The sequence below is a fragment of the Plectropomus leopardus genome, chromosome 6, assembly GCF_008729295.1.
Source record: "Plectropomus leopardus isolate mb chromosome 6, YSFRI_Pleo_2.0, whole genome shotgun sequence".
In the NCBI taxonomy this organism is placed as follows: domain Eukaryota; kingdom Metazoa; phylum Chordata; class Actinopteri; order Perciformes; family Serranidae; genus Plectropomus; species Plectropomus leopardus.
Window position 1 is genome coordinate 25,134,787 of NC_056468.1, and position 14,461 is coordinate 25,149,247.

Consider the following 14,461-nt stretch of genomic DNA (forward strand, 5'->3'; position numbering starts at 1 on the left):
CGTGTGTGTTGCGTTGTAGAGGGCCCCTATTGACACTAGAAAAGTGCTTTCTTTTTCTTAAAATTTTCTGCCCAAATTTGTATCTTCCGTTTTTTCTTCTTCAGATTCCTTCTCCTGTCTGTGAGCCAATTTATCTTCCACGGTTGCTCTCTTCCTCCTTCTCGTTTCCTCTCTTTCTCCTCTCCCTCCTCCCCTCTCCCTGCAGGGCCGCTGTGGGTCAGACCCCTCTCGTGGTCTCATCAGTGGATTTCTTAGAACCTCTGAGAGGAGCAGGAGAGCTGGCGTCCAATATCATCTCAGTTAAATACATTGAACCATGACATTGTCTGGTCCACGGCTGCAGAGTCCACTACTTTGTACACTCCTTCTGCACCGCCACATGCGTGCATAACATGTACTTCAAATGTGCACGACGCTAGGAAAATCAGATTTCCAAGAAGCGAGTCTTTTCTTTCAAGGAAAGACGTCTCAGACAGCAACCAAGACAATATTGTGTTGTGGTACATAAAATCCCCAACCAAGCAATCATGTCATGTTGCAGAAAATCTCATTATAATCATGCTGAACAAGCGTCATTCCCCTCTCTGGGGAGAGTCCGAGATTTTTTTCTGTACTTTATTTCCAATCTACTTGATATCATTACTATCACAACTCATGATATTCACATGGTCATCAGATCTGAAGATCCAATCAATATTGTGCGGCTGTAGTTACAAAATTTTAGGTTTTATAGCAATCATGTTGCCCAGAACAAAACCTCTCTTGTCCGTAAGACACTGAACAAAAGAGAAGTGAAGACGGCACTAAAATATCCAACTGACAGAAACCAAGCAAGTCTGTAGGGAAGTAAACACATTACTGAAATTCATCAGAAACATTTGCAACTGCACATGCCGATTAGAGATCTGGAACCACACTGAAGATTTAAATTACAGTCAACCTCATGTCTGGGGTCGACAGAGTTAAACTGTCTGCCATGGAAAATATTATGTACAGTCTAGCTGGCGTTACTTCCCCACCCTAGGGGCATGTTTTTCTGTCTTTTGTGCTTCAGTGACTCAAGGTGTGATAACTGTCACAACTAAATGACTGAATCCACAAAGAATGCCGACCTCAGCAGGCAGCTAGGATTACTGCAGAAGGTAAATATGTACCCTTCAAAAGTGTTTTCATACGTCTTAAATTATGTACATTTTTTGAAAAGGCTCTGCAGTATGGCACAGCTGGTGTCCTGATGATAATTTCTAGAGGAAATATCCGCTCTTGTTGATTTAAAGAGAAAGCAGCCAGGTGTGAGAGTCAAATAAACGGAGCAATATTAACGGCAAAAACAACTAATGGCAGTAAAGAGGTGGCTTTGTTGTCAGCTGCCTTTTAGCCAAGTTAGTCAGTCAGCTAACTTTGGATTTATTACATCTTGTGAAGGGCTCCTTGCATGGGTGAAGTGGATTCTCAGTCAAAAAATATAAAAAGTATAAAATGCAAGTCTCCTTCAAAAGCAATCCAAGGCTCACTGTAGGATTTGTGGAAAAAATCACAAGCAAAATTGGATTTATTATATTTGACATTGCTCTAGCTCTCTCTGAGTTCAGCTGAGGCTTGCTATATTACTCTGATGGAAACAGGCTGGCAGCTAGAGGAAACCCTCCCAAGTATATTTTTGACCTTTGGGAGACACTGTGTATGGACACTATCATATAAGAGCAGTGAAAGAAGAACTTGGATCTAGGGATGTCCCGATCAAGGTTTTTTTTTGCCCGATTCGAGTCATTTTACATTGAGTATGTGCAGATACCGAGTCCCGGTACTTTAAAGTTATTAAAATCAATCCAGTGTATATGCTTTAAAGTTTAATAGTTCTGCATTTTTTTATTTTTATTTTTATAAAAATAACAAAGTCAACACAACTAGAAATATTTTATATGGCTCTTATCACAATTCCACTTGGTGCAGCGTTTAAAAAAAAGTAAACAAAGTAAAATATGTCTTCAGAAATTGCTCCCAAATCCACTGAGTGTGACACTGTAATAAAAGTACAGAACACTATAAATGAGTAATCACAGTTCCACTTTATAATAGTGTTATAGCTGAACGTAAACCTTCCCAGTCACAATAATAAGTATTGGTCACAATTCTGCTTATTTCAGCATTATAGTAAAACTAGTTCAGTAAAAATGAACAACAAAAATTTTAATTCCACTTAAAGTGGAGTAGCAGCTTAAACTGAACTTGAAAAAAATCAGTTTCTACTTATCGGAGTAGCAGCATTACAATAAAACCTGAATATCTGCTGCAAATCTTGCTCTCCATTTACGACACCTGTGTGACAGCAGATGTAAAAAAAAAAAAAAAGGTTTGGGCAGGTCCCGATCAATTAAAAAATGCATAGATCGGACCAGAATCTGCTTTGATCAGGACATCCCTACTTGGATCTAATACAACAATGTGAAAATGTGCTGAAAATACAAGAAACAGTCCTGCATTTTAAGTTTTACTTAAAAAAACTATCATCAAAATATACTTTAAAGGGATAGTTTGGATCTTTTGAAGTAGAATTGTATCATGATGGTACTCCTGCCTGCCTCTCAAAACATCTACTGTATGTAGAGTAGTTGTCAAGTAGAGGGCTATTAGCCCTCAAGCTTTTTCCGCTTGTTATCTGCGTTTCCATGGAAATACATGGGGTATGACTAATAACTAGAAAAGAACGTCAGTAGAGTGCTTATATGTAATGAAACCTAGTTAACCACTACAGCAGAAAGGTTGAACCTTAGTAACAACCTAGTGATTGACACATTTTGTAGTCCGCTCGGCAATTTGAGCTCATACTTTCTATAAATCATGGGGTATCCCAAACTAAATAAATACACCAGCTATAAACACAGAAATGCTCAGCTTGCTCAGTCTTGTTACGACTAAGATATCTGCTAAAAAAATGTTTTTTCCCCATACAGATTTAGCTACTGCAGCTGCAAACTTTACCTGTATTTTTAAGCTCTTGCTCTGTGACAGCGGCACAGCTGATGGAGCATCCCAAACATTTTCAATAACTCAAGAGCAAGGTTAAGTCCAAAAGTCAAAATTTATGGAAAAAAAAGATATAGATGTAATATTTTCCCAACAAAATGTTCTGTTCAATCCATATTTGATGGTATTTAGCCTCTCAAAAAAACTCAACCTTTTCCCTGCACTCATAATCACTTATGCTGCATTCATGTGATGTTGGAATAATCGGAATGACGACTTTCCCACTGTGAAAATTCACATGAACGGCCTCTAATGTTGGAAAAGAACTTGGAGATAATTGTATAACACGAGTTGCCAACTTGATGTTATGAATGCATTAACATGGCAGGCAAAAGTCAATGTGTGGTCAATAGTAAGAAACGTTATTGTACGCATATTAAATATCAATTTTTAAAGATAGCATCCCCCTCATATCAACTACTGCTTTTAATAGGCAGACGTTTTCATGCATAAAATACATCTTTGAAATCATTGCTCGGAAGAACGACTTCCCAAATCAGAAACTCCGACCTTCCGACATCACATGAACGCAGCGTTAGCCTAAAAAGTATTGCAGTGATGCTCACTTTCCCATAATGCCTAGATCTGGACTGAATAGTTTTTAGTTTGCAGTTAAATTTGTTGTTTTGTGTTTCAAAAATGCAAATATTACTTTTGGACAGTGTTTATAATGTGTCTGCTCAAAACGGGGTTGTTTATGTTGGTCATTGTCACCAGTAATAAGTTGACTGGTACTTTTCATAATGTCAGCTATACTTCACTCACAATAGTATTGGGTGTTATTGTTACTGTGTAATAGACATGCAGTACCTTGTCTTTGAGACTCCTTCTATAGCCGTTAAGGCATTATGTCTGGGAAGGTTTTACCACGCTCATAGTTTGTCTGCAAGTGTGCTGTCTTTATGATTTGAGCAGCTTCTAAATGTCTTGTAGACTAATCAGATAGCTTGTTGGGAACTATTTGTTTCAAAACATTCACCAAAGAAAATAATCTTATTAGAATATAATTAATTTCTGCTAATATATCCCCCTAAATCTTACACACTTGGACCTTTAAATACAATACTTCAAAGGACTTTATTTTGGGAACCACCCAAACTACACACCTGTTGCCTCAGAATATCTGAGCAAACACTACAGAGGGCACACACATACACACACTCTGTTATAGAAGTGAATCCCCTCCAACACACACACACACACACACACACACACACACACTGAAATTACTGTTTTGATTTAATGCTACACAACACTGGATTGTGAAACCAAGTGGCTGCTCCCCACTTGTTCCTGTTCCCCATCCTGCAGTCATGAGGGGTGACCACTGAACTGAGCACGCGCACACTCACGCTCGAGCGACACACAATGCAGTCTGCCACACACAATAACAGTGAAGTTCACATTTCAACACATCATTAATATGTTGGTTATTGAGGGGGAGTATTTTTAAATATGATTGTCCTGTTAACATGCATCAGAAATAAGCCATAATATGTTTCCCTACTGGTAGATTTGCGCCAAATAATGTTGAGAAGAAATTTTCACACGCTTTAAACTATAACTAAGTTGTACAAAAAGCACGTGTTGTGCGCATCTTTTGTACAATCTCTCCCTGCAAGGCAGATCAAAGACACAAAATCCTGCTTGGTGGTATGACAGGACTCTATTTTTAATAGAAAACTGTACTTTTCCAGAAAAAAAAAACAACAACATCAACTCTGCACCAGCACCAGCCGATGTGATACAGAGCCCTTTAAATTTCACACGATTGCATTTTTTCGACGGTAATTAGTGGAGAAAAATTGAAATTTTTGGCGGAAGCTATAAATGTCCACTTTACTGGTGTGGTTCGTCGTTTTGGGGGGGATAATCCGCCATGTGGTTAGGAGTTAAGTGATGTTCAAATGACTTGAAGAAGAAAAGGCAATACAAGCTGACAGTTCACACAACATACTCACGTTCTCCGTTATCTCGGATGGGCATCCACCGCAGCACGACGACTAACCAACAAGTTGGACTTCGCATAACGGAAATGTGTTGAGAAGCATCTAAAGTAACTCAAAACCACGTCGATCAACAGAAAACTGGACATCGGAGGAAAAGCTGCATGTTGAAAACTGTCTCGCTTTCTCTCTCATCGTGAGTGCACGCTACGGATCCTCCGCAACAAACAAAAAAAAAAAAAAAAAAAAGAGGAAAGAAACTTTCAGCCACGAACTTGACGCGGAAAAAAAGTGGCGACTCCTCATTTCCGCTGTCAAAAAATGTGCCGCGGTCCAGCCAGCTGTGTCAAGTCGGAGAGAGTTAAAAGCTACGATTCCGGCTCTTTCTTTTCAAAATAAGAGACTTATGCATGCATGCTCTTGCTGGTGACCAAAGCCACGTGAACCCACTGGGGGGCGCCTTGTGCACAAGCGACGTCTGAGCCTTTCTGTCACCGGTGGAGAAAGTGTTACTGTTGAGCTTTTTCTTCAGTAGCAAGTTGCAGAGGAAAAAAAGAAACATTCAAAAAATAAAAACGAAACTGTAAAAAATAAAAATACCCGAGGGGTCTGCTACAAAGATGGATTAAATTCATATGTGTCATTAATCGTATTGTTTTTGCCCTTTGAAGGTTTGAACAAATTGGCTTGAGTTCTTCCTCAACTCAACAAAGAACAACTTAACAAGAAATCACAAAAAGTTACAGGAAGATAACCTGAAAAATTGGTAGGCCTTTATTTAAAACAAACAAACAAACAAACACACACACAAAATCTAAAGTTATCTTGGAAGTACTTCGGTGTTATGTAAACCCAACTATACAGCAGGCTGTGAATACTTTCGGTAAATTACAAGAAGCTTAAATTTCCTAATTTTCTTAATATGCAGGCACACTCAGTGGACAGTTCATTAAGTATGTCTGGCGAAAACTAGTACAGCAGGTCCTGAAATTAAAAATAGGCCTACCTTTGCAAATGGTATAATCCTAACGTTTTTTAACTGATTAAGAGAGCTGTAATGTGTTATACATGTTATCTTTTATTGTTTTGGCCACAACATTTACATTAGCAACACGAACTACATTCTCCATTCTGAGACTGCATGCTGTTTTCCAGTGATTGGTCAGTATTTAAACATACGCATTATGTTGAAAGATCTACACAGGAAGTAGATAGTACTAGCGAGTGGGTCTTTGGATAAGTCCAGCAAAAATATGTGCAAAATACATAAACTGTCAGACTCTATCCAAAAATCCTGATAATGTACACGTGGTTAATAACTGGTTTATAATCTGTGAATGTCTCTCGCCGCTTTGGTAGTTATTTCTACGTTGTCGTATCCTACATTATTTGTATGATAAAGCCTAAACTCCTTTTAAAATAATAAACTTCTTGAGCAGAACTCCCCAAAAACGCGTTTTTACCGACTCAGACTCAGGTCGTGCAACGCTGTTTTCTTCCAGTGCAACTAAATGCACCTCATAGTGCAACGCGACAACCTAAAGCATCAAATTTATCATCTGTATGAATTTGCTTACTACAAAAGAAGGACATAAGAGTGTAAAACACATCGCTCATCTATTATATGTTGTATGTTTTCTTGTCTTGAGACTCAAAGTCTTGCTGGTTTCTGTCCCCAGAGTGTTATTTACTCTCACATGTCCCGCCAGGTGCAAAGCTCTCATTGATTTTCTTTAACTCAAAGTTTTAATACTACTAATTGTTGCACAGCGCCTCCTGCTGAAGGAGAGGCTGAATAGTACCAAGAATGTGTGTGGTTTTATGAGGCCAGTCCAGGCCCTTAGGAATTCAGGGTGGTGGGGGATCATCATAGGTGGGACATTTACTCCAGTAGTGAACTTAAGTACAATTTTGAGGTACTTTACTTGAGTATTTCCATTTTATGGCATTTCATATGTCTCCCCCACTACATTTCAAATGCAGTGATTGTACTTTTACCTCACTACATGGATTTGAAAACTTTAGTTACAAGTTACTAAGCAGATTCAGATTAATCATACAAAATAAATAACAACTAGTAAATTATCATTTACCATTAAGAATAAAGCTACCCATCAGTGTTAAAATAAGTTCAAAATTGGCTCAAATTTACCATCTGTAACATTAAAGGGACAGTTCACCCCCAAATAAAAAATTCAAGTCTTTCCTCTTAATGCTGTCTAGATTGTTTTAGTATGAGTTGCCAAGTGTTGGAGATATCAGCCGTAGAGATGTCTGCCTTCTCTTCTATATAATGGAACTTGATACTCAGTTTGTTGTGCTCAAAACCCCAAGAAAACAAGAAAAAAAGACTAACTCACTGGCAATGTTTCTTTCCAGAAATCATGATCATCTGGTTAATCAAGATACAGACAAAGACCTTGTTGTGAGCAGTTTCATGTAGGATCTATTTTCTTTCTACTAATCAAACGTATCACTACGCATTTCTAATATCACAACAGCATTGCATAAACGTAACCACACTGTGCAAGAAAAAAAATAGCAAAAGAAGTATGCCCTTTAAAAGTGCTAAAGTGTCAGTATGTGACAAACTGGAACGAGACTCAACAATCAACTATTTAATCCAGAATTACATAAAGCAGTTTTAAAGATGTGCATGCATGAAATGTGCAAATTGGTAAGGTGTGAAAAAACTAAGTAATGAGTTCGAAATAAGTATCGCAAGATGTATAAAGTACACATTAATGCATCAGTTAATACAATCCAGCAATATCTATATCTTTCCATATGCGTTGATTTTTACTTGAAACAAAGTATTTCTACACTGTAGTTATACTCAAGTAAAGGACCTCGATACTTCTTCCTTCACTGCACATCAAGCTGTACTTCTCTCTGAAAAGTAGAGAGAAGTAATGCCATCACTAGTCATACTAATGGCAAAAAAGTATTTTTGCATCTTTATTTTTGAAGAAAACTAAACCCAAGAACTCATATTCTAACCACAGAAAAACAAACAACATATTTTTTATTATTAACACTGTTTATTGAGTGGTTTACAGCAAATGCATAATTAATAAACATCTTTTCAGGGTACCATATCAGGACAATGTGTTAAATATTATTGGCTACTTGAAATAATACTCATATTGTGTATTATAACATTGAAATTTGTCTTGCAATCATAGAAGACCATTGAGAAAAAGCACCCTGACAATTTGATAACTGTGCATTTAGGTTGTATTTCTCATTTGGCACTCTTGAATAAAGACTATTATTTATACGGTTAATTTGACACGTTCACAAATTCCTTTAATTATTGTTAAAAACAGACTTTTGTCATAAGTAATTACAGTAATGCTTTTCTGGAGTTAATAAAATTGGCACAGCAACAATAATTTTAGTTAATATGTGTCAAAAGCATACCGCCTCGATGCTGCTATGAAAAAAAACAAAAAAAAACAAAAAAAAACCTCAATCCATCCCTCCCACATTGTCATTTCTATACAAGCCAAGTGTATAACACTAATGATAGTGCTGTGCAATGATGCAGACTGAAAGAACAGAGCCGTTGTCAAAAACTGATTGCAACTAGATGAGCCTTTGCCAAGAAAGAAAGAAAAGCAGAGGAGTAACCCTCTCATCACTGTAGTCATATGGTAATGGTTGCAAGTGCAAAAACAAAGTTATAAAGATAACATAAGGCACGTATAAAACAAAAATGTAAAAGGCTATATGATTGGATAGAAATACAGAAGTGGTATAGCAATACAGTACAAGCAATCATTTTACAAGGCCCATTTTGCAGACTGCTGGTGTTAATTTCCAACATGGAATAGTAAAATATTTATATTCAAACCAAGAGGTTAGATGTTCAGATACAGTATAGGCCTCAGACAGTTACACTCATTCAGTAACATTCACGTTAACCAGCTGCAACAAACAAACAGTGCGATCAAATTAAGATAATTTGATTGTATGAGATCATCAGAGAATTACAATGACAGGTTTTAACATCCTGTAAGTTCAAGGATAAACATCTTTCTTTTATGAAAGACAAAAGAGAGAACTAAGTGACAAGCTCTCTTATGACATAGCATCATCTGGCCGCTGGCTAACAAGGGCTAAAAATACCAGTGTGTTGCTCTGAGCGAGACATCCAGCTCCCACCACGGTCCCCAGTGACTGTCGAGAGAATGCTCCGACCTCAGCGACCACAAGGTCTCTGGGGCTAGATGTGCCCCGCTGGGAGTATGGAGGAGATCCGGACTAGTTTTCCCCAAACACCACTTCTTATCCCGAGTTTACAGGAAGTTACAGGAAGCTCAGAATGCTGATCTTTTGGTAGTTTTTATTAAAAGGCATAGTTGACCCCAAAATCAAAGATCCGCACTTTTCCTCTTCCCAGTAGTGCTATTTATCTAACTTGTTTTGGTGTGAGTTGTTGAGTGTTGGAGATATCAGCCGCAGAGATGTCTGCCTTCTCTTGAATAAATGGAACTAGATTGCACTCCTGGTTGTGGTGCTCAAAGTGCCAAAAAATTGATTTGAAAACTCAGCAGTGGAGTCTCTTTCCAGATATCATGACCTGGTTTGTTAAAACAATCAACAGACCTTGTTGTGAGCAGTTTCAAGTATTTTCTTCCCATGAAACTACACCCATCAACCGTATCACTGCACAGAAGAAAACGTGCATCTACTCATGGTCGAGAGGCTCGTGCTCATGATGGCGCAAGATGTAAATCATAATGGCACCCAACTTGGCTGAGCGGTAACATTGGCAAGCGCAGAGGTCCTATGTGGACGAGAAGAAGATGCACGCTTCCTTCCTTGCAGTGATATGATTGGAAAGTGTCGTTCAATAGAAAGAAATAAGTTCCTACATAAAACTGCTCACAACAAGATCTGTGGATTTTCTTGAGTAACCGGGTCATGATTTCTGCAAAGAGACAATGCTGTTGAGTCTACAGCCGATATCTCACAACAATCCAACAATCGACTGATAAACAGCACTACAGTATGAGGAAAAATATGTATTATTAATGTGGAGGTGAACTGTTCCTTCATAAGCTGTTCCTTGTCCTGGTGCTGTTGTCATTAGATTATAAAAACGGTCAACTGTACAAGTGGCTTTTTATCATTTTACCATCAATCATACAGCTGCAGGATTTCCTTTAGCTCTCACCCATGTACGCTGTGAATAACATGTCACTGTAGCAATCTAATCCATGTGGATTTATTTTGTGCAATGTCTTTAAAATTGTTATTTACTTGCCCTTCTTTATATAATTTGCATATTAAAAAAAACACCCTTACCATCCTGCGGGATCCGGAAAAGGCAATCTTAGCAGTTATTTGTTGGTATTATTTTGGTATTTTTTAGATGCTTAGCACCATAATTTGCATGAATACCTATAGAAAAATATGTTTTTAGATCAAGGTTGCTACAGCTTTAAAAAGTACTGACCTAACAACAATTGCACATACTGTGTTTGGAATAACTGGAAGCCAGAAGGGCAGAGGAAATCTTGAACATTGGTGATATAATAACAGAACAGCATATTTTACTGAATTGTATGTAGTACAAAGCCAATCTAGGCCAAACTGTTTTGCATCTTGTCAGATAAACTGATGCTTTTGATGAATGATTACCATTTTAAATACTGTAGTCTTTAAATCTTTAATCGTCCTTGGCAAATGACACTCAAAACTGTGGAAAAGAGCATATGTTGTGATTTAAATTCCTTGGATTGTACAGGGGGTAGTGTTAATGTTCAAGACCGATAGATTCCCTTGTGCCAGACAAGATGCGGAATCAATCTCAGATTTTCATTTGTCTTTTGATTGATGATAAGGCTGCATTTTGAAAATTAGTCTCAGTTTTGTCGCCCCTCTGTTAAATTCAGAGGGGTGTGACATTGCAGAATGATCAGGAAGGAATGACTAAACTGTGGAAAAAGACATAATACACCTCCATCACTCTACTGGCTCTGCAGCCACTGCACTCTCAGTTCCTCCACCTCTTTTCCGTACCAGTCATGGAGTTTGGAGAAGCAGCCAGTGCCAGGAGAGACGGGGCTTTCCAGAGATGCTCCTCTTCTCCTGGGAGGCACTGGTGGAGCCCTCACCCCATCAGCCCCATATCCAATGTTATTCCCAGAGTCTGTGCAGGTTTCCCAGGCAACACAGGAAGACGCGCCGTCAACAAAGCCGTTGGCCAAGGCAACTGCTGGTTTGCTCCACGCAACTCCGTTCTCCTTGGAGCAATCAGAGACGAGCTGCACCTCATCCTGGAGGTTCTTTTGGGCAGAGGAGGTGCCCGACATGGGAGGAGCACTTGATGATGATGATGATAAGGAAGATGAAGATGATGAAGAAGACGATGCTCCAGACCTGGGCCGAGCTACCTGGTTTCTCCTGGAGTGCTTTGGCCTGCCCTGCAGGCTTCCTGCCCCGGCCCCGACACTGCCGCCTCCCGCGGCCTCCTGGATCTCCTCCAGCTGCCTCTCCAGCTCCTTCACCACCAGCCTCATGTAGTCAAAGCTGGCCCTCGACAACGCTTTCACCCAGGACTCCATGGCTGCTTGGTTCTCAGCAGCCATCTTGTACACTCGTGCTTTGGCACAGTCAAACTTAATGGCGAAGGCGAACTCCTCGGCCGACTCGCACAGCTCCACAGTGCATCCTTCGAGGACGATAACGCCGATGGGCTCCCGGCTGTCACGCTCCTCAAAGTAGAAGAGCATGTTACCCTTCAGAACAAACCAGCGCCGGTGATACGCTGTGTTGCGCTCGCCCTTTTTGAACAGAAAGCCTGTCTTGTCTGGCGGTGAGTCACAGGTGGCGTAGTGCGCCACGCTGCGTTCATTGAGCTTCATTTTCACCCCCTCCTCCGTTTCCTCGGTAGATTATTTGTTTACCTAAAGATCATTGTAAAGACAGAGGTCATCCCCAAGGTTAGAGGCGAACAGCACCAAAATTAAGACTTCCAATACGTTATTTCCATGGTTTAGGAAAGTTCAATCAATATTTGTGAACATGAGCTACTCTCTCTCAAAGTCAGAAACCAGAGAAGGACGTCTCCAATTTATGATGTCATGGGTTAGCAGATGGGACATGGACCAAACAAAAAACTTGAAGTACATGTCAAATAAATTGTTCCCAAATATGGAGTCTGTCATTTTAGGTAATTCATTTCACACTAATATTTGTTCCATTGTTCCTTTTTCTGATACGTTTGGTTTTAATTAGTAATTTAATGTAAAAGAAGAACAAAAAGGGGGATTTGATGCCATGATTGACAGCTATGTGTGCCAATTGGTGTACTTGTGATCAATGGTGCTACTCGCGACAGGTAGGATTGATGTATGGGCAGGAACTGGATACCACAGAGATTGCTACCGTGCAGACTCTGGCTCAAAATGACCTTCATTTTTGTACAGTGCGAGGAAAAGGAGAAGTGTTATCTATCTTTGACTTTACTTGACCCCCAAACAACGTCTGTTGTTTTTTCATCAAAATGGCGACAGTGGCATGAGAAGCCGGCGTGGATACACAAAGTCGATAGTAGTTACGTGGTGTGCGAGCCCCGTGAGTCAGTGTTAAAACACTGCAACAATGCGACGAACCGACGTAACAGTTTGAGCCGACAACATGCAGATGTTTTGCAACCTGTTGCTAACGCTAAAGCTGTGGATCACACACAAATGCAGGTAGACAAATCCTGCATAAATGTTTATTACTTTTGTTAGGTTCGGCTCAGGCAAAAATGTGCACTTTTCTGTACTTTACATTTATTTTAGTTTTAATTTTATTTGATAAAGAATAACGTAATGGTAAAAGTTTTGGTGTCAGTTTGTTCTAAATCAATACTGATAACGCACGCTGTACTGAGCACATATCAGACGGTATTCTAATGAATTATCTGAGTATTTCTGACATCAACATACATAACTAAAAAGAAATCGAAGCAACTGGATCAATATTGAATCGAATCGAATTGTGACCCAAAGCATCGAAATTGAATTGAATTGTGAGGTTCTTGACAATACCCAGCCCTAATCTTTATATAGAGTCTATTCTTCATACCCTGCGACATCACAAAATGAAGTTTCAGCACTCTAGTTTTCATATTTGTTGTTGAGTTGTTTATGTTTACTCGTGTTTTTTGAATGTCTTTGACCTTAGGAACAATGTGTACGGATTTAAAATATGCAAGTAGCTCCTCTTTGAGGGGATCAGTGCATAATTAAGGACGCCAAAAGATTGTAGTTTTTCCTTTCAGCAGATTTTGCTTTGATTTAACTTGAGCTAATCTTTGTCTGCTGACAGAGGAACCGGCAGGCTCTTTGCTCTCAGTGCTACGTGACTGTATGATTGTAGTATATTGACATGGTGCTGTTCTCTGGTTAAAAGGAGGTGAGAGCGTGGAGTCAAGTACGAAACAGAAGGAGAATGATTCAGTTTTTCACTCCTGGAAACTTCAACCTATATTCTCTGGTGTCCTTCCACTCAGTCATCCTGCGTACCGTCATGGCAGAGTGAACTCTGTTCTTTCACTTTTACTTTACCTGTCACACTGCAAGTGCGCAAACATAACCTCGGACATCGCACTGCCACAGTAAAACTAAAGTGTCCTATAGTAAAAATACATCATAGACTGGAAACACTACAGATGTAGGCCAATTTAAACAAGGGGAAATTGTTAGGTTATACGCTGTGTAATCACATGTTCACTGTAGACTAGGGCTCAGACCTTCCCTGAGTAAACAACAACTAATCCAATTTAATCTGTTAAGAAGTTTAAGTAAGGCTGGACACTGGTGTGACCTCATACATCACCTTGTTTAGAATAACTAATTTGTTTTGCAGCTTTTACATTTGGTGCTGTTATTGCTGCAGGCACGAGTGATACTGTTCTTGGCTGTCCTTTTACAACTCATGTGCAATGTATGAAACTCTTAATTTGTGTTTTCTCAACATAAGGAAACAGCAAAATTGGTGGCCGTTTATTTATAAATGCATACATTTCAAGTACCCTGAGTACTTGGATTGTTTTTGGTGTTGTCATAAATGATCGAATGAGACACTTGACATACCCCCTTTTTTCTTTTCCTACAGTCTCTTAATCATTAGCGAAGCTCCTTCTGATTGTAATAATCTACCAATCCATATCATCTTTCCACTTGTTAGAAAATGCCATGTCTTCTTATTATAGGTTCAGTTGTACATATCTATAATGAAACGTGAAACATTGTTTACTTTTTGTTTCGTTTTCTCTGCCATTGCTTTTTATTTGTTTTTTTGCGCTGAGTTCAGATATTTTTCACAAGCTATTTGACCCTTTGACCTTGGTTTGATTTCTTTCGAAAACATTGGGGAAAAAAGGCAATGATCAACTTGGCAAAAAATGTCCCACAAATTGCAAAAAAGGAGTAAAATGTGATAAAAAAAATTACCCAAAAATAAGTTTTAGGAAAGAGAGGAGGATT

General features: G+C 39.0%; 2 protein-coding genes across 4 annotated transcripts in view; both read right to left on the minus strand.

Moving 5' to 3' along the window:
- The window catches only part of sh2b3 (SH2B adaptor protein 3), a 67,982-nt gene extending 62,772 nt beyond the window's left edge, over positions 1-5,210 (minus strand). For both annotated transcript variants that reach the window (XM_042487671.1, XM_042487672.1), the window contains exon 1: positions 4,989-5,210. The gene's annotated coding sequence lies outside the window, so the exon portion shown is untranslated. The remainder of the gene's footprint in view (positions 1-4,988) is intronic.
- Positions 5,211-9,937: 4,727 nt separating this feature from the next.
- pheta1 (PH domain containing endocytic trafficking adaptor 1) overlaps positions 9,938-14,461 on the minus strand; it is a 19,669-nt gene continuing 15,145 nt past the window's right edge. For both annotated transcript variants that reach the window (XM_042488389.1, XM_042488390.1), the window contains exon 3: positions 9,938-11,890. In XM_042488389.1, coding sequence (XP_042344323.1) covers positions 10,952-11,848 — 897 coding nt within the window. In that variant the 5' untranslated portion in view covers positions 11,849-11,890 and the 3' untranslated portion in view covers positions 9,938-10,951. The remainder of the gene's footprint in view (positions 11,891-14,461) is intronic.